At 50.2% G+C, this 22632-nt stretch overlaps 9 protein-coding genes across 9 annotated transcripts; 1 reads left to right on the top strand and 8 right to left on the bottom strand.

Annotated features, from left to right (window-relative positions):
* Positions 1-310: 310 nt before the first annotated feature.
* Z520_10055 (uncharacterized protein) lies at positions 311-1330 on the bottom strand (the record flags this gene model as incomplete). Its single annotated transcript, XM_016780549.1, has 1 exon — positions 311-1330. One exon carries the CDS (start codon positions 1328-1330, stop codon positions 311-313), a length of 1020 nt encoding a protein of 339 aa, XP_016628468.1.
* A 327-nt stretch (positions 1331-1657) lies between these two features.
* On the bottom strand, positions 1658-4086 carry Z520_10054 (uncharacterized protein; the record flags this gene model as incomplete). The annotated part of the gene is made up of 3 exons (XM_016780548.1): positions 1658-3872; positions 3919-4004; positions 4057-4086. The coding sequence occupies 3 exons, from the start codon at positions 4084-4086 to the stop codon at positions 1658-1660; spliced, it is 2331 nt and encodes a 776-aa protein (XP_016628467.1).
* A 480-nt stretch (positions 4087-4566) lies between these two features.
* Z520_10053 (uncharacterized protein) lies at positions 4567-6302 on the bottom strand (the record flags this gene model as incomplete). Its single annotated transcript, XM_016780547.1, has 4 exons — positions 4567-4950; positions 5006-5328; positions 5387-6014; positions 6081-6302. The coding sequence occupies 4 exons, from the start codon at positions 6300-6302 to the stop codon at positions 4567-4569; spliced, it is 1557 nt and encodes a 518-aa protein (XP_016628466.1).
* Positions 6303-6775: 473 nt separating this feature from the next.
* On the bottom strand, positions 6776-8111 carry Z520_10052 (uncharacterized protein; the record flags this gene model as incomplete). Its single annotated transcript, XM_016780546.1, is given in 3 exon segments — positions 6776-6936; positions 7150-8002; positions 8007-8111. Coding segments are annotated over 3 exon segments (1119 nt in total).
* Positions 8112-9517: 1406 nt separating this feature from the next.
* Z520_10051 (uncharacterized protein) lies at positions 9518-11473 on the bottom strand (the record flags this gene model as incomplete). The annotated part of the gene is made up of 6 exons (XM_016780545.1): positions 9518-9604; positions 9658-9728; positions 9770-10787; positions 10813-11020; positions 11073-11165; positions 11214-11473. 6 exons carry the CDS (start codon positions 11471-11473, stop codon positions 9518-9520), a joined length of 1737 nt encoding a protein of 578 aa, XP_016628464.1.
* A 494-nt stretch (positions 11474-11967) lies between these two features.
* Positions 11968-13612, bottom strand: Z520_10050 (uncharacterized protein; the record flags this gene model as incomplete). The annotated part of the gene is made up of 3 exons (XM_016780544.1): positions 11968-12420; positions 12467-12814; positions 12866-13612. 3 exons carry the CDS (start codon positions 13610-13612, stop codon positions 11968-11970), a joined length of 1548 nt encoding a protein of 515 aa, XP_016628463.1.
* A 1251-nt stretch (positions 13613-14863) lies between these two features.
* Positions 14864-16849, bottom strand: Z520_10049 (uncharacterized protein; the record flags this gene model as incomplete). Its single annotated transcript, XM_016780543.1, has 7 exons — positions 14864-15012; positions 15068-15141; positions 15209-15659; positions 15723-16255; positions 16309-16533; positions 16587-16663; positions 16754-16849. The coding sequence occupies 7 exons, from the start codon at positions 16847-16849 to the stop codon at positions 14864-14866; spliced, it is 1605 nt and encodes a 534-aa protein (XP_016628462.1).
* A 957-nt stretch (positions 16850-17806) lies between these two features.
* Z520_10048 (uncharacterized protein) lies at positions 17807-19481 on the bottom strand (the record flags this gene model as incomplete). Its single annotated transcript, XM_016780542.1, has 3 exons — positions 17807-18129; positions 18183-19059; positions 19110-19481. The coding sequence occupies 3 exons, from the start codon at positions 19479-19481 to the stop codon at positions 17807-17809; spliced, it is 1572 nt and encodes a 523-aa protein (XP_016628461.1).
* Positions 19482-19797: 316 nt separating this feature from the next.
* Positions 19798-22445, top strand: Z520_10047 (uncharacterized protein; the record flags this gene model as incomplete). Its single annotated transcript, XM_016780541.1, has 5 exons — positions 19798-19861; positions 19912-20198; positions 20411-21021; positions 21076-21510; positions 21566-22445. 5 exons carry the CDS (start codon positions 19798-19800, stop codon positions 22443-22445), a joined length of 2277 nt encoding a protein of 758 aa, XP_016628460.1.
* Positions 22446-22632: the final 187 nt, after the last annotated feature.

The following is a 22632-nucleotide window of genomic DNA, read 5'->3' as shown; positions in this document are numbered from 1 at the left end:
CATTTGATTGGTGACCGTCGAAGGCGGTTCTCGACCAATGGTCTATACTGGACGCTTTTCCTGTCTCCAAGTTGGAGACATAACCTTTGACTTTGGGTCAGCCTCGTACCTGCATCCAGTGCCCCACTGCCCAGGGGGCCACAGTACATCAAAAGTGGAGGAGGAGTTTCAATGCTCAGTCTTGAGGCTTCCATCACGTGCTTCCACCTGCGAACACGAGGGGCCAAGATCTGACCAGCAATCTCCACCAATGTCACACCTGTGGCTTCTGGCTCTCACACTGTTGGTGAGCAGGTATCTTTTTCTCGCCTCAGAGCCGATGCCCGACTCCCTGGTCTTGCTGCTCGTAGTTGATCGTTCGCCGCAACATCGCTAAGACCTCATCCGAAACCTCGAACTCACCGGCTTCGATTGTCTTTGCCCGCACCGCTGATGACCGTTCATAAGGCATTCTCAATGGCCCTTTGCCAGGCAATGAAGGACTCTGTCGCAACTTGGCGGAATAAGCATCGATTTCTGCCTTGAACTCATCGATGGGCCTGAACATGGCCGGATCGACGGCGATAATCAAGAAACCAAACTGCTCCAGATTCCCAGGTAGAGCGGGCGACCCAGCCAAAACACCTAGCAGTTGCACTGTGATGGCCAGGCCGGAGCCGCGGTGACCACCCCATACGGCAATGGCGCCTTGCAATGCCTCCGCAGGGTCGGTAGTCACTTGACCAGTCGCATCATACGCTGACTCTGGCGGCAGCGGCTCTCCAAGACGCTGCGCAAGAAGTATGTCGGCATGGAGGATTTTGGATGTGCCTACATCGTAGATGACTGGGGTGCCACTGCCAGAGGGAAACCCCACGCTGAAAGGATTGGTGCCGAACATAGGCTTGTAGCCATCAGATGGTGCCACCCAAGGGCTTGCATTGGAGGCAATGATGGTGACCAAATCCTGCTCGGCGGCCTGTTCAGCGTAGTATGCGAGCATGCCCGTGTACCACGTATCGTTGGCACCCACAACAGCCACTCCAGTTTGTTTGGCTTTGCGTATTGCAATTTCTGTTGCCTGTTGAGCCACCAGATACCCCAAAGTGTCTTGTCCATCCAGCTGCGCAGTCGCAGGACTATCACGAGTTATCGTGATTTCATCTTTCAAACCCTTTTCTTTCAATCGCTCGCGGATGCTCAGCACCCGAGCGATGCCAGCAGCTCCAAAGCCTCGAAGCTCGCTGTCTATGAGATGTCGTGTGATGATTGCAGCATCGTGGGGCTTGTATCCCATCTTTTGTAGCGCCGTTTTGACGAGCGCCGTAGCTTCCGCAACCTTGATCTTCATTGTGTGACTGTATGACTCTTTCTCACTGGCAGCCGCAACCTGAGCACCGGGCGGGATACTTGTAGACTGATCGGATAAGGACTCCTGGCGCAGTTGGAAGACGCGGCATGTATCCAGAACTTCGAGATCTTATTATCTTGGCTCTTGGGTTTGGTTAAGACCCTTCATTGCTGATTGGTGTGCACTGGAACTTGTTCAGGTCTGGATTTGGAGTGACCCCAATCGAGAGAAACGGATCGGTCACAATTTCGGCGGCAGGACATTGGACCAGAAAATTGTCCTTGGTTTTTCTCCTTACGCTCCTCCCAAATCGCCACAGCCGGTTTTCTACTGACCCTCAAGCAGGTCAGCGTATTCTTCTAAAGAGTCTCCTACCAGATCCACAAATTCCCACACGCTACCGGCACGAAAGATTTTTGACCACACTCGCACCACAACCGAATTGAGCCGCACGTTGGTCCCACTGACACTGTCAACGGCGCAACCATGTTCAGTCTCGGCAACAACCTCCTTCACAAACTGGAGGAGTTGAACCTCGCCATTTGTCAGTGGTGGTTGTGGGTTCATGACTGTCACAGCTTCCAGCCATCTCGATAACAGCATAGCAGATTCCAAAGCACAAAGCGCATGCTGGTTTGACCAGAAAAAGGACATGTTATGAGCAACAAATTCAATGCCGAGCTTGGCGGGTATGCTGAGCGCATGTGCACAGTGAAGGACAGCCCTGGTAACACTATCATTCCGCTGTAGAGGTGGAGCGTAACTAAGGAGTCGCGCGATCTCTGTGGAGTTCCACACACTCAGCACAGGTGTTAGCTTGGCGCTGACACTGATTTGAATGTAGGCCAACCGTAGCAGAGCCGTAGATGTGAATGCCAGTGGCCCATTTGGACTAATAGGGTCCATGGATGACTCTTTATCTTGTTCCCACCCGATACACCATCGACGAAGGGCTTCCCCGATCATTTTACAGTCCGAAGGTTGCAGTATGGGAGGTCCTGGGCGTATTCGAGCAGACTGATACAGAAGCCAGATGTGTTGAAGGATTGCATGAATGAGGACGTATCCGCCAAGTGACGTGAAACAGAACGAGGTGTCCTCTCCGTCTTGAAACAAACGATGAAGCATTTCCTTCAAAGTAGGTTCGACACCATCCCCGTGATCTCCAGCCTGTTTCCAGCCGGCCTCATCCCTCGCTCGCCATCGGCGCTCGGAGCAAGGAAGTGGGAGGTCGACGGACGACCAGATCAGGGTTGGAGTGGTATTGTAGGCAATGGTTTGAATATTCGACAGGCAAAAGGAGTGTAATTGTATCCGTTTCAGCGTTTCCTGCTTGATCCAATGTTCCCATTCAGTTCCAGGTTGCCCAACAAGCGGCTTAGTGCTGAATTCGCTGATTACCACACCCAGCAAAGTTCGAAGGGTGGCAGTGTCTCTAGCACGAGCAGAAATCTTTGTGCTGAACCACGTTGAAGCTCCCACAAGGGTTATGAGAGCTTGTGTTACTTGAATTCGAGCCTGATCCGTAAGCCGTCTGTCACCAACGGTGACATGACTCTCCGTTGGAAGACTCAGATGACCTCCGTCGTGCGTTTCGGTGTAGCTGCTGTCGTTGGACTTCAGGCGCTCGAATATTACTACCTTTGCTGCCTGGAAGAGCTCGTCGCTTTTACGTTCTTCGCGGCAATAGCGCGCTCCGATAGATGCTAATGCGAGAAAAAGCTCCAGTGCAACTTGCTCAAGATCGAGTGTTGGAAGGTGGATGACTGGGTTGTGGTCGTAATAGCCCATGGTATATGCTGCCATAAATCGACCAAGCGCGTGTTTTGTGGGCAGAACCAGTTGTGGAGGAAGCACGGCTGCGAATGCCACCATCTCTGACAATATTCGTTCCCGACATTTGTTTGTAACTTGTAGTTTCGGGTGCGCCGCAAAGGTCAATTTGAGGTCCGGGGATGGCATGTCATCCGCGGTACCCGACATGGGCTGCTCTGTCTGATTATGCTGAATATGCGAGTCCGATGACGTCCTGCCACTGATCGGTTCGAGGGAAGGCAATCGAGATCCAAACCTCGAAAGTCCTGATCCGACATCAAGTTGACGCCCCGGCTGGATATTAGATTTCCTCGCGTCGGGCATGCCTAGGTCTATCTGCGGTAGCGGATAGATGAAATCGTAAGGCATGCTCATGATCTGGTCGAAATCTTGGGAGAAGATCTGGTTCGTGGCTTCAGGGTCGCCTAGCTGGGCGGACAGGTCAAGGTCTGGGACTGCCGTCGAATCCTTCGTGGCAATGTCGAAGACCTCAAAGTCAAGCAGGTCACCATTTGAAGCCATTGCAGAGTCAACGCTGTGGAATGGTGGTGCACACAAAGGCCGGTCTCCTGTGGGTGGAGCGACAGCGGCATTGTATGGGAGTTGTGCAGTCAAAGGTAGTTGCTCTCTACCTCCGGGCGTGTTTGGCCTGGCTGGAGCAGCAGCGGTGGCATGAGGCGCTTGCTGCGACTCCTGCTGATCTGTCACGGGTGGAGCATGTGCCAATCTGTTGTGGCGAGTAAGGAGATCCCTTTTCGGAGCCGTTAGCACACGTTACAGACCACAAGACACCGGGCCGAATACTGTCTTGTAAATGCGCTGTCACATTTCGCGCACGCATAGGGCTTTTCTTTCGTGTCTGCAGACATAATTTAGCGTGGGCGTACAAGCGACAGAGTCAAGGATCTTACGAGATCGATCGTGTCGTTTGAGATGCTCATGCCGACTAAATTGCCTGGCGCAGCGGGAACACTGATATTTCTTCATTCAGGCGTTGCGAGGGTGATGGGCGCTGGGCGGTGGTGGGAAGACAGGGCATGCCGAGGGGAACAACAACTTATAGAATCTCACGAGAGATGCCGGCAGCTCCCCCGCAACGCCCAAGTCTCGCCCCCAGGCAATGCGGAGGGGCAACTTTTCCGAACCCGGTGGCAGATCACGCCGAGCTCGAGCGCGTCCTTTAGGTCGAGTTTTACAATGCGCAGCGACGCCTCTGGTGAAACGAGGCGAGCATGACCAACCGACCAAAAACTCAAACTCTTTTCCAACCCACGTCAAATGAATTTCATTGTTTCCTTGTAAATACCTAGGTAGGCATACGTAACACAGATCCTCATGGACGGAAGCCACCAAGAAGGATAAGATGTTCTTTGCCTCGTCCTTGGCATAGATCTCCGCGCGTGCATCGTTCTCGTTCCATCTCACACATCAAACTGTTCCGTGGCAATCAACGACTCATGAATCCATTTGTCCAACTGTGGTCGACTCCGGGGCACAAACTTGACCTTGAAAGGTCTCGGGATCGAGACCAGGCCAGTTTTGTCCACGCTACATTCGATGGGATCCAAGATCGGTCTTGCAGACATGTCGGTCGTCTCCAAGATGCGGAAGCCTAGGAATATTCGCGTAAAGATGATATAGAGTTGCCGGTTGGCCAAATGAGCTCCCTCACACTGCCTGGCGCCAGCTCCGTACGACATCTGTTGTATGCCACCGCCCACCGTTTCTTGGCCCAAGAAGCGCTCGGGGATGAAAGATTCCGGGTCCTTGAAGTGGGTAGGGTCATGATTGGCGGCATACGTGTTCTGAATCGATTGACATGAGCTTCTGCCATGGACGGTCGTTGGAAAGAAAACTCACCAAGAACATAGGAGTGCCTGCGGGTATCACAGCCCCCTTGTATTCAATAGGCCTGACCGTCTCGCGAGTGAAAGCCAAGTTCAACGTACTCCAGTAGCGAAGCATTTCTTTGATGAATGACACCAGGTATTCACAGGTCTCGGCCTCTTTGCATGCATGCCAGCCGTCACCTTCGGGATAAGTCTTGCTCAACTCTTCGTAAGCCCTAGCCTGAATTTCTTGACCGTGCGGGGAACCAAGATATGCAATCATCAGATTGATGTTGGATGGTAGCGTGTCAAGGCCGGCGGCAACCATAGTGAGACAACAGGTCTTAATTTGTGCTGTGAGAGTGGTTGTGAGCACCAGCATGGAGTCTCAGATGTCGATTGATGGACTCACCGTCAGTAAGTTTACCTTCTGGGTCTTTCAATACATTGCCTGTAATACAAGGATTATCTGTACCGTTCTCCATCCTGCGTTTCAGCTCATCCAGGAATGATAAGATATATTCGTCTCGTCTTCCGGATAAAGACCGTGCATGAGCTCGATAACCGGGCCATAAGCGAAGGATTGGTATATAGTCCTGCCAACAGTGTGCCGAGCCTCGGAGAAGACCCAATTCTCGCTCGACGTCAACAACTTCATTGAGTAATTTGTCCTGAACAGAGCCTTTGATGCGGAAGCCGTAATTCAAGCGTAGACTGATATTGAGGGAAAACCTCTGGAAATATCCATTGGGGTTGATATCGCCATGCACAGAGTTGTCGAGTATTTCTTTGAGGCTGGTGGTACATTCGAGGTCAATCAGGGGGAGATATGTTTGTACAGCCCTACGATTAATGGCGGTCGAGGCCAATTTTCGTACAGTTTTGACCGAGTCATTCCATGGAGAAGTTCCCAAAGTGAACGTGCTGTCTTTCGAAACAGCCCTGTGAAAGGTCCAAAAGGTGGGACGGGATATCATGGCAGCATGATGGCCGACCCAGAGGTCTTTCACTGCTTGGAATGAATTGGCAAAAATGACACGCTGTTGAGTTAGCCGTGATCAATCAACTGGGAGTGTAGATCAGTTCTTCGGAAGGGGTAGACTTACCCGATTTCCCAGCCGCACTTGGAATACTGGACCATACTTGGGTACTAACTGAGCACAAGCTCGGGCATGACTATCACCCAATTTCAATAGAGAACCAAAGATTGGGATGCCAGGAATTTCGGGGAGACCCTTGATCTTGGGTATATCTGTCTTGTTGAAGTACTTGATTGCTAGAAAGCCGATCACGACCACCGCCAACAGAATCGAGGGATGGTAAGTCATGGTTGAGCTGGCTCCGGGAGGCAGACAAGGTCGATATCGTGAGGGAAGACTAACATGCAATTTCCCCAGGTTAGACATACAAGTATAAGACTGGTTTGAGGTATATGAGCCGAATCGAGTCCTCTTCAGGCATCCTTGACGATTCACTGTAGAAGTGGTTGGTACCGTCTACCGGTTTTCCGGGGCCCCAAATTGGAGGTCTCCAGTTCGGGGCGATCAACACTGGGCTCATCCTGTGCCCGTAAGGTATATCGTAAGCTGTAGGATTGTCAGATATTACCACTGCCGGTTTTACCACACTGCTATCAACACGATGGTATCGTCGCCACCACCTATACGACCTCAGCCTTGCCCAGGCTTCCGTCATACCACATCCGCTTTTGCCCCTTGCTACCTATCTGACTCCATCTTGACGGGGCTGCTGCTTGAAATGCTAACAAGTCCGTCGGAAGGTCAAGAAGCTTTCTGTGCACTTATTCGTTGTCCGCGGGCGGGTATGTAATACCAGATAGCTGTCCTGTTGGCATTTGTGCAAGCAGAGCCATCAATACATTCTTTGACGTGACAAACCCCTCGAACAACAACCACCCGGGCAACTCCCAGATTTTTGTTTTTCTTCTACTTGGAGCCGTTCCTATGTTGATGTCAATGAGGACCCAGTGGTGCAAATCGAACTTGAGCTATAAACAGACTCTGACTATGCACCTACCGTAATCCCATGAAGTTCTTCGCTTCCTAGTATCTCTATGCCATGCCAACAATACTTTCTTGGACCAATCAGTTCGAAGAATAGCGTACATCTCTGTGAAAATGCTACATCTTGCCGATGATTGCCGGATTATCTTACCTCTCTGAAACAACTGATCCCACGAGCGCAGTTGCTTTTCCACAAGGACCCAATTAATCTCTGATTGATTGCATCGATTGATGAGATCTCTTTGAACATCTTTAAAGCCGAGACGGACGATTCCCAAAAAGATTTTGACAGTGTGCATGACCATCTCAGACACCCATATCTGATCTCTCGCGGCAATTGAGGAGGCTGCGTGATCAGAGGGTATGAGCTGACCGATCAGAGCTACCTCGGCGGAGAAGATCCCTACCAAGTATTCGTGTGGTAGATTAAAGATAAGTTCCTGAGTGGTCAGCGAGGTGGCCATTGTGGTGGTGCTATGAGAGGCGCTGACAAGCACAGAGTGGGAATAGCTTCCACGGTCTCGAAGTGAGTCATCGACAGATAACATCTGTGGCTCCGTAGTATGGTTAGACGTATTCCGGATGGTCGATTTGCGCAGGTATAGCAAGATACGTAGGTATTCATGGAATAGGGATAGTGCAGATTCAAGCCTGCAAATGGTGAAACAAGGCGAGATGTCTTTGTCAGAAGACAAAAGATTGAGCCATGATCGTAAGTGCTCCAGCTTTCGTTCAAGCCTCACTCGCTCCAGGAAGGCGTCCGGTGAGGTTCGACTCAGTATCACACGATGCGGGATGATCTCTCCCAAAAGGAGCGAGTATTGGCACATATGTATCTGGTATTCCACCGTATTCGCCATCAGCTCTTGCATCGCTTCATCTTGTCGTTCGCAGTCGTATGTAAAGTCATACTTGTTCACGACTTCAGTGTCGCATTGCGTGAGTTCAATCCTGCTCGTGATGCCCCAGCAGACAGCAGCGAAGGTATCTCTGGTCACCAGAACCTACCACAACCGTTCCAATAGAGCCTTGTCCTTCGCGGACATTGTCACGGACGCAGTCGACCTGTGGATACTTCGAAGCTCGGCCGTGGTCACTGCCGTGCTTTACCATGAGTAATAATTGTCTGATGTATCAGGCTCACCCAGCCGGTAGGTCAAGTGGATGGTCTACTGGAGAACCACAAGAACGGAGAGAAAGGTGTCTGTGATATGTGTCAGCGGTCGTTTGAACACACCTTTTGATTCAATATAGGATAGATCCTCGTCCGAGAGATGTTTCAGCTGTTTGGTGGACGGCAAGGTTGGCGAGGACAGCCGATGATGAAGTCGGAATTCACCGCTGTTTTGGAACCGATCTAGGACAATAGCCATGGGGAAATTTTCGGATAGATAGGTAATGGAAGTCTTGTTGAGTCGTTGCTGTTCGTGTGGCGTCCCAGACTCGGACGTCGATTTCGAAAGACTTGTCTGCGGACGGGGACATAGCTGCCCTGTTGACGAAGCTTCCATCCCATTCTGCCCTTGATTTGGTAAGACCTCTTGTTAGGAGGCCTGGGTATCAAATGCAGAAACAACGGAAAGTTCAGATCAGGATCTGAAAGAGTTAGATCGGTAATGTTTAAGACTATGGCATCCTGGTTGGCAGTCCCCCGCATAACAGCGGCACACGGCTCCAGATATCGAACATTGGAGATTGGCCACTAGTGTGTAGCGCTTGGGTCTATGGGTGACGACCCCGTCAGATTCCAGACATGGACACCAGAAGCACTGTCATCTTCGCCACTACCAGACGCCTCCTTGCAACGCCCATAAAGTTTGGTCGACCGAGTATTTCGGCCAAGAATCTGGCTATATGAACAGAACGCTTATATGAACTACAGCCTCTCAGAGTGTGAAAGGTTGATTGATTGGTCTGAAGGACTTAGGGCCTGAAGAATAGCCTATATACAAGGGAAACGCATGAGGTTGGGAATCCCTCTCAGTGACCACGTGATATGAAAGTCAAGTGTCTACCAAACGTTGACAGAACGTGAGGAGCAGCAGCGAGGCCGGAGCGTAATCACTGTCTCCAGCAAGCCATGTCTCATGTTCTGCGGGCTGGAGAGCCTCCTAGGCTCAAACTGTGGCTGCGAGGCAGTCACATGAGTGCTTTTCTTTATGTTTCTTGCCTTGAGGGGAAATACGGCAGACTGAGCGACAAAAAGCCGAATCAAAGTCAGGCTTTGAGGTCTCGCTTATGCCAATCTACTTACCGAGCCCCGTACGAAGGAAACTCTTAACTATGATGCCCTCGACGTTTCATGGACGACAAGCAGCGCAGATGGCAATATTATGGTTATAGCTTCGAGCATCATGCTTGTACGTGCGAACCAAAGAGGAGTGTTAATCCCTATTGGTCTTCCCCCGACTTCTTCACAATATCAATATATCAATCTCATCGTTTATTATAGTAAGAGCGAAATTGATGGATATTACCTGAGAATGAGCTTGAGCGAATAGGCGAACATTCTTCCCCTACTATAGCTTTTCCCTCAGGTGACGATACTTCAAAGGCCATATACCCTGTTTGCCTGGAGATAGGATCCCATTTGGATCAAGAGAATCCTGCGAGAAAAAGTTAGCGAGTCCTAGATGAGGCGATCCGCTCCATAGCGTACCTTCAATCTCTCCACCAACCTCCGGTACGCGTGATCATTGAAGTCGTAAGCGTCTGCAACCAGATCTATAGCTCTGTGAGAAACGGTCTTAGATAGGTGCAATTTGTCATACCCATATAATTGATGTGAGACCGGTACTTGCTGAAACCCCTTTGCCGACCTTCTCTGTACAGGTCCCGGAAAATAGTATCAACGGCTTTGCGATGACTTGGGTTTGCCTTGTCGAACACCATCATGTTGACGAAAATAAGATGTCGTTCGTGCATGAAGAAGTCGCAGAAGAGATCAAACCCTTTGTCTTCACAGATCTTTCGAGCAGTTTTCACCCATTCGAGGACTTTTATACCATCAGAAGGAATGATGGGAGAATAATCCGCATGTGCGCCGATGCCGGCTTTTTCTTTTGGCAGTCTGTATCTCACCATTGGCAAGCTCCACAGACTGGGCACTCCGACAAAGAAGCCACCATGAGGGTCCGGGACAGAGGTTGCTTCCAGAAGTTTATCATCATCTGCAGAGAAGAGGTGACCTTGAAGACGGTGCTCCGAGCCTGGCACTCTTTTTGCGATGATTCTCTTCAACTCATCGAAGTGCGATTGGACTACCTCCTTCGCGCCATACAAACCAAATTTGACATTCCAATAACCGAAACCAAGTTCCTTCTGAAGTTCCCGAAGCCGCCATTCAGGAATAGGACCTTCTTCTGGCCACAGCTCAGCACGTTTGCCGGTCACACCTAACCATTCAACAATGTTCGAGACGTATACGGTGTTCGGCAACAGGCCATCTCTCCGTAATGGTCCGAAGATGTCGACAATGATTTCCACGTCTTCAAGATTGGGCATGTCAAACGTGCAAGACATGTAAGCTTGCGGCTGTGGGTGCAGCCAGATTCCCATCTTGGTGACGATACCGAGATTGCTCTGCAGAAACAAACCTTCGATAGATGGGCCAAAGCTAAATTTCGATAGATGTGCCGACGGTGAGTTAGAAATCGCAAACTGGCCCGTGCGCACAAGGTCGCCGTCCGCAAGCATAATCTCCATCCCACTGATATGCTGGTGATGTGTTGCTGTTGGTGTGAAGCCGGTACCCCGGTCCACAGTCCGTTGATAAGTCAGTATTTCTGCCTGGATATGCAGCTGCGCCACGTACATTTCCGACCACGCTTCCCCATCCCAATGAAGGTACACTTGGCCAGACTCGGAGCTTGTGCTCGACGCAGTAGAGGTATAGGTCAGTAAAAGTGACTCCTGGCTCCACAACCGCGTACGAAAACTTGTCATTGACCTCGATGATCTTGTTCATGCGATGAAGGTCAAGCGCAACCGATCCATTAAGCCTTGGTGCTGGTCCACCGTATCTGCAATCTTAGTTCTTGGATTCAATGAATCACTAGTTCAGCCATCACTCACCCTAAGTTCTTTCCGCGCGAAAAGGTCCAAAGAGGAATGCTGAACTTGTTCGCAACTTTTAGGATTGCCCGTAGCTCGTCCATCGAAGAAGGGCTAGAGCTTCAGCTACACGTGCACACGCTTTGCTGATACGAAACTTACCACACCGCCGCACTCGGCATTTTCCTTTTCCCTTCTTCCTCCCAGAGCTCGTATGGATCTACATACTCTTCCAATGACTGTCCTCGAAATGCATTTTCCTTCCCGACCGCATCTTCAAACTCGACATACGCACGATCAAACTCTTGTTGGTTCACACCTGGTGGAAGGACATCCGCAAGAGGGGACAGGAGAGCTTGCGCAAAGAGGTTGCGATGATTCTGTTGATATTCGGGGTCACTATATCGAATGGGGAACTTCATTTCGCCAGAGCTTCTGGTTGTTTAACACGATGGTTGATGAGCTTTGCCTCGCAGACAAATTGCCTTTTGAATGCTTGCCAGATTCCTGCTCCACATTTGCTCCAAATGGTGCCAGCTTTCTCTGACTTCGACCCCACATGCGCTGATTGGAGAAGGAACGTGCTTTCTCTCGCCACCCACTCCACTTCCCCAAATGCGTCGCCGGAGTATTTTATGAGTTTCTCTTGGTGGAGGCGACGATGTACTTTTCTTCAACCGTCAAAAATTCTGCTCTTGTTGAGGAGTACAGCATTTGGGTATCATTTTTCCACTTTCTTCCACGTTCTTACTATGCAGGTTTGACTTGCCTTGGCTCAATCCGCACGAGTTTGCTGACATGTTCCAGTCGGGCTTCAGTCTGCATGTCCGGGTCTCGCAGCTCACAGAAGGGCAGGAAAGTCTCTTGCAAATTCGAGATCTCAGTGTGACAAGCCTAACTCGGCTGGTTATTGTGTTTATCTCAACCGTCCACCTCTCCATTGAATGAAGATTGTCGGAAGAATACTGACCGCGACCATCAATGCTGTCGCAATTCCAGCTGAAGCATAAAGCCCAGTTTCAGTAAACATCTGTGGGAACCAGAAAGGCCCAATAAACCCCCAAATCTGGCGCACAAAAGTGATGAATACTCCCACGCTTGCAGCATCTTCTCGGTAACAATCGACTGCATAGGTCACCATGATTGTTGTAACGATTTGGTTCCCAGCACTGGCAATGCCAGCACCAACAAGCGGTGTAATATTGTAATGAAGCGGCTGTAATCGTTCAATCTGAACCAAGAAAACAATGATGCCCACAATGGTCAATAAGTGACCAATATAGCTGAGCCACAAACGGAACTCAGCTGGAGCAGGATGACCAAGCTTGTTCTTTCGTCTATTCATCCACCAGTCGGAAGTGTAGCCGCCCTACAGAGCTGTTAGTGCAGATCTCTCTCGAGTAGACCCAACCCACAATCTGTTCTCCCACAACTGATCCTATGACCATCGCAATGAACTGCAATCCCATTTGCTGATCATTGAAGTGGAACTTGGGTCCAAAAAGCTGCGGCACTTCCACAGTAAGCATGACACTTCCAAAGAGGAAGATCATGGCGTACGCTGCTGCTGGAATGATTACACAGGGGCGACGGATAAATCGGAGTGGCTGGACGAAATCGTACCACGTCAAAGGGGTAGGGTCGATGCGCTTGAAGGTGAAATATTCTTGCTTGTATACTGCGCCAGTATGCGTGACACCGGTACGAATGTATCGAGTCTCGGGGCCGAGGAAGAGGTAGAGAACGAATTGTACCCCATTGGTCTTAAGGTACGTCAGCGGATACAGAGGGATAGAGTGAGCTTTAGAGCTTACAATGGCCAACACGTAGAATATCCACCGATAGTTCACCCTTTGTGCAACGAAACCAAAGATAAAAGGCGAGATAGGTACACCAATTGTGACCATGAGAGTCCATACGCCCATGTACCGTGCTCGATCTTTCTTGAAGAAGGTTTCGGCGACGACTGCACTGCCAATCGCAAGGGGGGGACTGATGAAAAAAGCGACAATGGCGCGACACAGGCCCATGGTAGAATATGAGTGACTGTTCGCACACCCGATATTGCCGACAAGACTGCAGATCAGAGAGATAAGGAAGATAGGACGTCGCCCGTAGCGATTCGACAATGGCCTCCATAGTAGTGGAGCGCCGCCGAGGATCGCAATCTGAAGGGAGGTAAGATATGTCGCCCGCTGGAGACTGACATGAAGATCAGCGGCAACACTTTCGAAAGCCGATTGGATTGATGCGGCAGTAAAAGTTGCCATCATAGCGTGGAAAGCGACTAGGACGAGGTTGACTAATTTCTTCGAGTTTGGCCAGTTGTATGGGTCGGCATCATTCAGATCTGGGATAGGATCCAAGTCGAGGGTACCGTAGCGATGTAGAAGATAATCTTTGTGCTCGTTTGAGAGCCTGTTTATATCTTCGCGGTCGAGATATGTATGGACAGGTGCAAGGTTTTCGAGACATTCTGTAGACCTTTTATCAGAGGGAGCGTGATGCTCCGTATCGATATCCTCTTTCCTCCCAACCTTCTCGTTGGTTTTATCCTCCATGCTCTTCCTAGGTGTGATCTGTTTTGATAGAAGCTTGTGAATTGAGCTGGAATAAGAACGCCGGGACAGTGGTTTGCTTCGCTTTCCACAGACTGTGACCGACAACGAGAGATGTGAAGAAGATTCTCCACAGGTTTCGCCCAGGCTTATGTAGTCTGATCCTAAGATCAGCATTTCCAACTTTACAAGCGGGGAGGCCATGTCCTACATCTCAACGTCTCCACGTAGACTACATGCCGTGGATGTCTCCGCCCTCTCCGCATTGAAGTGAACGGGTTTTATCGCCGTTCCAGAACTTTAGATCTAAGCGCCGATCCATCGCAAAGGAGGAAAGCCCCGGTGGGACAACGGAGCCGCCACAGAATAGGTCTAGTGTTGCAGCAAGTCCAAGGGTGAGACCTGGAATTTCGGTGCAGTTGCCTCCATGGGGAGTCAAGCTGAATTTCCTTCTTTTACGTTCTTCAGTGGCAAGGCAATTACTTCCGATGGAATATGTAGATATTCAACCGCCACAATTGCATGAAGTTGTATTCTACAAGCAACGCGTTGAAAGGGAAAAGATGAGACATATTCCGGCGACATTGGAAGACAAGATGGATGCAAGAGGGTCTCCGGGCGGATATTGTCATTATCCCTAGTCCAGAAGCCAAGGAGCGAGGGGAATATAAAAGTCCGAACACTGGAAGGTCGTTGAAGACACCACGTCGCGACCTCTGCTGACATTTTCTTGGTCTTGCCTGGGCTGGGTGATGTCTCCACCTCGTACGTTCAGGCCTCAACTCCCTTTTGAGCGAGATCAAAAATTGACCACTACTGCTGGCGGTGGAGGATAAGCAACTGACGCGTCGCGATCGGCAGTGGCGAGCCCTTTAGAAAATTCATTGCCTTTCCGGTCTCCAGGTCCCCACGTGGAGATCATGTGCCACTCCTAGACCCTTTCCCGAAGCCGTTGCTCGTCACAACCTGTGGGGATCACCAATGGCTCTTATATTTACCCCAGATATAGATATAGCTGTATATCATGTCTGCTAGATACAAATATGGGGGGCTGAGAAGTATTGATGTGAAAGGCTTTCCATTCAATGTCTCTTTGACAGGGTTGATGTGTTCAGCCCGGTAATGATTATAGTAGATTCGAGATCACTACCCCCCTGTCCTTTCGGTCGGTTTTACAGCATCTGCATAGTTGACCATGCTCATTCCAATTTTTGGACAATCTGCCTTTCTCCGAATATCCTTCAATACCTCCAATTACACCTTGCCAACATTCTCTACCAGTGTCTCAACCCCTTGAGCGTCTTTTGTCTCTGGATCGTGCGCAATAGCGAGTTCGCCTCCGACTTTCTGTTGCACGAGCTCGGTGACTCCGAACAAGTCGTCCATCTGTTCCAGCGACAATCCTATTGAGAATTGTTAGATATCTAAATCCTCTAGAACCGATTCTCTTGTACTCACCCTTGGTGTCGGGAACAAAGAACCATACGAACACAAACGAACAGGCGCAGCAAACGCTGAAGAAAATATATGTTCTGCAAGCATCAGTTAGTAACTGGGGGGGTTATGGCATTGTTCCAGTGTCTCGAAGATTTGACTCACCCATATCCATTACTTCCCATGTTCACCAACATGTTTGGCACAGCTCTTGCAACAACAAAATTCCACAGCCACTGGGAGGAAGCTGCAATGGATACGTTCATGGAACGCAATCGCGCGCTAGGGATTTCTGAAGCGTAGATCCAGGGTGTCGCCCCCCAACCCATTTGGAAGAACACCGCAAACAAGTAAATGCACACAAGGGCAAAATATCCGGCACCGGAAATTGGCACACCAGCTTTGGGTGGCGAGATGCGAACGTAAAGCCCAATGTACATCATATCACAAGCAATTGCAATAGCTGTCCAGAGAAGCGATCGTCGTCGCCCAAGCGAATCAGCAAAAAATATCAGATAGGTCGCACACGAGGTCATCTTCACAATGCCATAGATGCCGGTTGCTAGGAGGCTGACCGAAGTCCCAGTGATTCCAACGTTTTTGAAGATGGTCGGTGCTTGGGAAATATCGAGTCAGCGCCTTCGCTCAATCAACTACATTTTCACCGGGGCCGACTCACCATAATAGTTAATTGCGTTGGAACCAGTCAGATTTTGGAACATCATGAGTATAAAGCTGATCAATGCTCGCTTCCGGTTGCCTGGAATGGTCCACATTTCGCGTTGTAGAGCTCGCCACCCAGAACCGTTAATCAGGAGCCGCTCCCGCTCCAGCTGTGTAGCGATGTCTCTAAATTCGCTCTGCAGGTAGGGATGGTCCTCGGGGAGGTTGCGGACCAAAGACAGGACCTTTCTGGCCTTCTCCCATTCATCCTGCTTGGCAAGAAACCGAGGGGATTCATTCATGAAAAACATCCCAATGATCAAGAGGACTGCTGGTATTCCTTGCATTGCAAGAGGCACCATGTAGGAGGCCGATCCGGTAAGGTGGAGTTCGGCACCATAGTCAATCCAAAATGCAATCATGACGCCAAAGGTGTTGAAGAACTGAAAGGTTCCAGTAAGTGCCCCGCGAAGGGCCCGAGGAGCATTTTCTGAGACATAGAGAGGAGCAATCATAGAGCACGCTCCTGCCCCGAGGCCAGCAATGAGCCTATATAGTGGTCAAAAGATGATATCACTCCGAGTGCCGCAGTCAAGACGTACCGAGCTGTATACATGCACCCAAGGTAGCCCGAGGCTGCAAATTGCATCACAATCCCCACCAGGCCAATGAAGGCAGAGACGATCAAGGAAGCACGGCGCCCGTATTTGTCGGCGAAAGGATACGCCACCAAAGCACCGAAGGTGCAACCAAGCTGTAGGAAGGAGACGATGTTGGCCGAGAGTGTTGCGGCATCGTTTTTGCTGAGGCCATCAAAGTGATACTTCCTGGAATCTTATTAGCCAGGCTGCACGCGGGCAGGATCAAGCCAACGACATACTTGGTGAAAGCAGGCAGAACGATGACGCCGCCAATGATACCAGTGTCCATGCCAAAAAGCATACCGGACATGCATGCCTGGCGAGAATGAAGTTAGAGACTGCGCACTTGAGAACATGGAGCGAGATAGAATCAATCGAGATTGCGACTGAATATAAAGGCACATACTGTCAAGGTCAAGACGAAAGCTCTCCATCCATAGATCTCGACGGGATCTTCTTTCATGGCATCATTGCGGATGATTTTCTTGAGGATAGAAGCCATGCTGCCAAAGGTTGTTGTGACTGTTCTTGCAAATCACAAGAAGTAACAACTCGGGTGCAACAAGGGAGAAGGGAATTCATATCAATATATCATGGGCCTAGAACAGTTCGACCTGGGGTAGACCGACGGAATCCATAAGCACTGTAGGAAGATTCCATCGGCATGGCAGCATACCCACACACGGTAAATGGTCACAGACAAAATCAACTAGCCGGACGTGCCTCCGTGCATCCCCGAAGTTTGGAGCAGGTTTACTTCGGCCTTTATCCTGACCCTTATTCCAAGCCTGGCTTTTCAGCGAATCAGAAAAGTAGGATTACTTGATTGGCGTTCGAGCGGAAAAGCTGTGCATATCCGGCACTCTGGAAAAGGTCCGGTTTTGTGCCTGATTGGCTGGTAACTACTCAATATTCCCCCATCCCTCCCTCCTGGTATGGGGAGCCCCAATCACTCTGGGGTCATGTCTCCCGGGGATTGACTCCCCAGACCTCACCCAGGGAGTCACCTAGCAGCAGCTGGGGTATACGTTCATCACGAAATCCTTCCCGGCTGCCGACACTGAACGATAGAGGTGGACCTCAGCCAGAAATTGCATCCAGCCGAGTTTCACGAGGTACGATTTATCGAAGTCGCTTGCATATTGCCGCAAGTGGTCAAACTTGACTCTAAAAGAAGATACGCGTGTAGCAAGGCACTCCGGGAAAAGCGGTAGAATAATGGCAAGACAGTCTCTTTGAAGTCAACAATAACATTGGAATTGGGTCTAGGGTCTGGAGCTGCTAGTTAAATATAGCAGACCACTTCTCACTAGTAAGTATCTTGCAGCAGATTTCGGTTGCTGATTTCCCCAGCTTCATCGCCATGTTCCGAGCAAGCCCCCCTTAAACCTTGCTCACTCCGCACGTTCTCTGGCTCTCTCCTCTTTCCGAAGACTCCTGAACCCAGGCCCAACACTCTCTACTGAGCCATGGGAGACTCTGCTAGCGCCTTTCGGAGCAACTTCTCATCCCTTGGAATAAAGATCGACTGGAACCTATGAGGCTGTGCGACCAGCTTGGTTGGGTCGGCCGTGCCGCGAACTGGATCAAGCTCCACATCGCCTTCGAGTCCAATCTTGAAGCAGCTGATAAGTCTCATAATAATGAGATATAGCTCACGATTAGCGAGCAAAAACCCAGCACACATACGGTAACCAATGCCGTATGTGAAGAGGGGGGCGTCCGGTTGCTCCAACCAACGACTTGGTCGGAAGATCTCAGGATCGTGCCACAACTTTGAATCTGTAACCATTCTATCAGCAGACTACACAGGCGGGAAAAGAACAAATGCGTACCCATGTTGCAGGCGTGGGCATTCAAAAAGAATGTTGTTCCCTTTGGGAAAGCCATGCCGTTGTAGAAAACTTCTTTGGTGGAGGTTCGTGGCAGATTCAATCTGAGGACTGTATACATCCTCAATCCCTCTCTCACGAGAGCCACGATATACGGGATCTTTTGGTCATCGTTCGCGTCGCAGAGAGGGTTATCAGCCCCATGCACCTCTCGAATTGCTTGATAAGCAGTTTCTTGGATATCGGGCCGTTTGGACAAAACCGCTATAAGCCAAGCCAGAGCTGTGGTGACCGTGTCTAGACCTCCGGATATCATGGTCAGATTGATGCTGGCAACTTCTTCCTCGTTCAGTTGAATTTCTTTGTCATTGATGATTGTTGCTTGAATGCAGGGACTCTGAACGCCTTTCTCCATGCGGTCCAGAAGACCACGATTGAGCTGGTCAAGATAAGCATCTTGTCGGCGGCGCGTAGCTTTAGCTTTGATTGTTTTTTGGTTGAATGGATTCAACCTCAAAAGTGGAATGTAATCTTGTAGGTTACCAGTAACGCTTCTGAAACGGCTCACTTGGTCCTCCACTTCAATTACCTCGTTGAAAAGGGCATCATTACGAGAGTCCATTCGGATACCCCAGTTCGTCGTCAATGCAAGGCTTAGGCTGAGACGCTGTGCACATGGATAGCAGTCAAACGCCTTCTTTCCCCACTGTCCCTCGGTAAGTAAATCCTTGATGAACTCCCTCGTTTCGAGGTCGAAATGAGAAACGTATTTTTGGGCGGATGGGCGATTAAGAGCCGTCGCTGTGACTTTACGGCGTCTTTTCAAGCTGTCGCTGTATGGAGTGGTTCCGACTGTGGTTGCAGAACCAGTGAGAACCTTCTTACAGTTAGCGCTCGACACATGCAGGACGGTATACCTCGCATACGCACTTTATGAAACGTATAGAACTCTGGTCTGGAACTTAATGCCGAAGTGTGCTGGCCAAAAAGTCCTTTTGCTGCCTCGGCAGAGTTGACCACGATTATGGGGACGTTTCCCAGTAACACTTGGTAAACATCTCCGTACTGCTTGGACCAGATCCGGTATTGTTCTGCAGCATTCTTCCGGATGGACCACAAATTCCCTACCAGAGGCAGCCCAGCCGGTCCAGATATGCCCGGCAGTCGTGCAGTATAGCGTATGACTTCGTTAATGATCACGTATAAAAACGGCACAAAGAGCGTTAAAGCTGCCACAGAATGAATGGTCTTCCCAAGAAGTTGCTCGTTCATGGTGGTAAATGGGCCGCTGGAAGAAGCCATGATGCTTGAATCTATGACACAGATGTAGCTCACATGCAGACATGGTTAAGTCTATTAATGTAGTTATCGAAACATGAGTAGAGATTTGCTCGAGTCTCTGAATTCTGCAAAGTGGACCGAGAGCTTCGTTGCATATGCTGCTCCATTCCCAGCACACACTCCTGGCCAATGTCCGAGGACGATCCGAGTCTCCAAGAAGGCCTCTAGTTTGACCGACAAAATCCTATAGGACCACGGAAAACCGTCATCCGGCGATACGCCGGTTGGCGAGGTGGCGAGAAATCCGAACCTTTTCCGCCCTCTCTCCACCAGAGCCATGGAGAACGGAGGCAGCAAACTAAAGGTCATTTCACAGCGGACACATAATTTCCGAGAGTCTGGTAATATTTCCCTAACATATCCGTGTCGAGCCAGTTGATTCTTCATGCAGTCGAGCTTGAGAATATGGATACCGATAGATCACCGGGTCAATTCATGCTGCAGCCTGTCCCTTCGGAACAGACCCTGGACTTGGGGTCCAGAGTCAATGGCGCTATTTTGCCCAACTCCTACAGCTTTGACGACGAGATTACCGATTTCAGCCCTGGTCTGCAAGAATCGGGGACATTGGACAGTGACAAATGCAGTTCCGAGCAACAGGATTCCGGGGCAGGGCGAACACCAACCGGGATCACTGGATCCAGGAAAGGCGGCAGAAGCAAGGGGCAAAGAACTAAGGTCAGCAGAGCATGCGACGCTTGCAAACAGTGAGGAGCCAAGGGCACAGGTTGCCAAAATGCACTACTAAGCTCTAGGATAGGAAGCGCACGCGTTGCTCAGGAGACCAACCGTGTGTTCGTTGCAGACACCTAGGAATTTCCTGTGACTACTTTGCTATCTACACGAGGGGGCGTCTACCTACCGTTCCAACGGCTCCCGTGATTGCTCAGGGGGATGCCCGCCTCAGTCCGCAAGGTGGTTTGAATAATGTCACTCCCATATTGGATCGAGGCTCGCTTATTTCAACACAGGACCCTCGACCTGTGGATAAAGTCGATGAGCACTCTGGTTCTGGACATCCAGCACATATCTCATCACGGAACTCACCAGTGCCCAGTGCAAACATTGGCGGCCAATATCATGGGCCTTCTTCTCCGATTACCTTTTTGGAAAGAGCATGGAAGCGGATTCGAGAGAATCATGCCTCGAGCATGTCCAAGACGCTGGACAAGGAGATGTCTGCCGAGCAGTCGATCCTGGTGACCGGTGACGGGCAGGGACTGCGTCTCTCAGACGAGCTGTTCTACATGCCATCAAAGTCCCAGGCATATGAGTTAGTTGGGAGGTATTTTGACATCTCTACACCCTTTTTCCAGTTCCTCCACCGTGGTACAGTAACGAGCTTGATTGAAACGCTTTATCAACAGGGGGGCGAGCAACAGACTGCTCATCAACTTATATCTCAAAGCCAAGTCACGCTGTTGCTGATGATTTTTGCCGCGGCTACTTTTGAGAATGCCCAAGAGATCGCTTCCGTGGACACCGGGGACTACAAACAAAGGTGCATTGAGTGAACAAACTACTGATATAACCTCACTGACTCTCCGAGTTTCAGTGAATTGTTCCTCGAGGCTGCACAAAGACGCTTGCAGAGAGAAGGGGGTGAACCAACTCTAGCCTCAGTCCAGGCGAGGCTTGTTGAATGTCTGCACCTTTTATCAACCCGGCACGCAAATGAAGTCTACTCGAAGTTCGGAACCACGGTTGCCTTGATTATCACCCTCGGTTTACATCGTCGCAAGCGCCCCGGCGGTTACAGATCGGAAGTGGGAGCCGTCGAGCACGAGTGCCGTAAACGAGCCTTCTGGGTCGCCTACGTTCTCGATAGATATCTCAGTGTCATGGGCGGCCGTCCGCGGACTCTCCAGGATTTCGATACCGATCAGGACTTTCCGGCAAGGTTGCATGACGATGAATTGACCTTCGAAGGCATAAAGCCTAGGGATGGCCAATTTGATTGTGATATGGACGCACCAATCGCGCATATCAAGTATCTTTTCCGCAGCCTAATAGCAAAGTGAAGTACATGCTAATTCCGAGCTTAGGCTTGCCCGAATCAGCGCCCAAAGCTCTGCTCAAGTCTATCCTCTACGACGGGTAAGTCAAGATGAAAGACTTTTGCAAGCACAACGAATCACTGCAGACCTTGCAGCATGGAAAAAGGAGCTGCCGCCGTTCCTTGGTATAATACCCGCCTCAAGCCTCATTCCCAAGTTTCAACGACAATCCCTCACTCTACATCTGGCCCACGCGCATGCTGCTATTCATGCCAACAGGCCGTTCCTTTTGAGTAACTTTGCAAATACATCCAATCCGCCATACCTACCACAACAGGCCGTCAATTATATTTCCGACTGCGTGACCGCTGCTCGTAGTATCGTGGACATTCTGGAGACTTTCGATGGCAATGGAATACCTTTCCATTCATGGTGGTTCACACAATATGTCTCTTTCTGCGCTGTAGCGGTCATCTACATCTACGCGATACAACAACACCAGAAGTTGATCTCCACTCCCACAGCCGTCATTTCGAATGAGACATCGTTTCAGCCATCAATCGCAGTCTCGAGCAAAGAGAGAGACTGGTTCGCTGTTGCAGAAAGCTGTCAGCAGAGGCTCGCAGAGGCTGCCAGGGAGAACTCCCCTGGGAAAAGGTATGCGATCGTCTTGGAGGAATTACGGCAAGAAATGTACCGCCATCTGTCAACTCCAACGATGGTTTCCGGTGAGGATGAGGACAATGTTTCACGGAGGGTCGAACAGGATTCCCAGCAGGCGGGACTGCTTGATGGCTGGATGGGAGAAGCAGACACAGATTTTACCCACATCTTTGATGATCTAGGGGCCTTTGATTGGGTTGCGCATTTATACCCCCAGGTAAGCCCACCTCGCCTCCTCTCTCCTGTTCGGTTGGATACGTGCTAAGCACGAGTGGGTGCAGCAGTGAATGCATTCCCTCGACATTCCGCGCGAGGTAGATGACATAGATCCTTGAGTTGTGCGTCAAGACTGAAGCTTGAAGGCTAACCGGGTGAGCATGCTTTTTGCAGTCTCGGAGCCACAGGCGATCTCTCAGCATTCCAGCTGCTATTATTGAAATGAAGAACACGAT

The sequence above is a fragment of the Fonsecaea multimorphosa genome (assembly GCF_000836435.1).
Source record: "Fonsecaea multimorphosa CBS 102226 unplaced genomic scaffold supercont1.27, whole genome shotgun sequence".
Taxonomy (NCBI): domain Eukaryota; kingdom Fungi; phylum Ascomycota; class Eurotiomycetes; order Chaetothyriales; family Herpotrichiellaceae; genus Fonsecaea; species Fonsecaea multimorphosa.
This window is presented reverse-complemented; position numbering and strand designations above follow the sequence as displayed.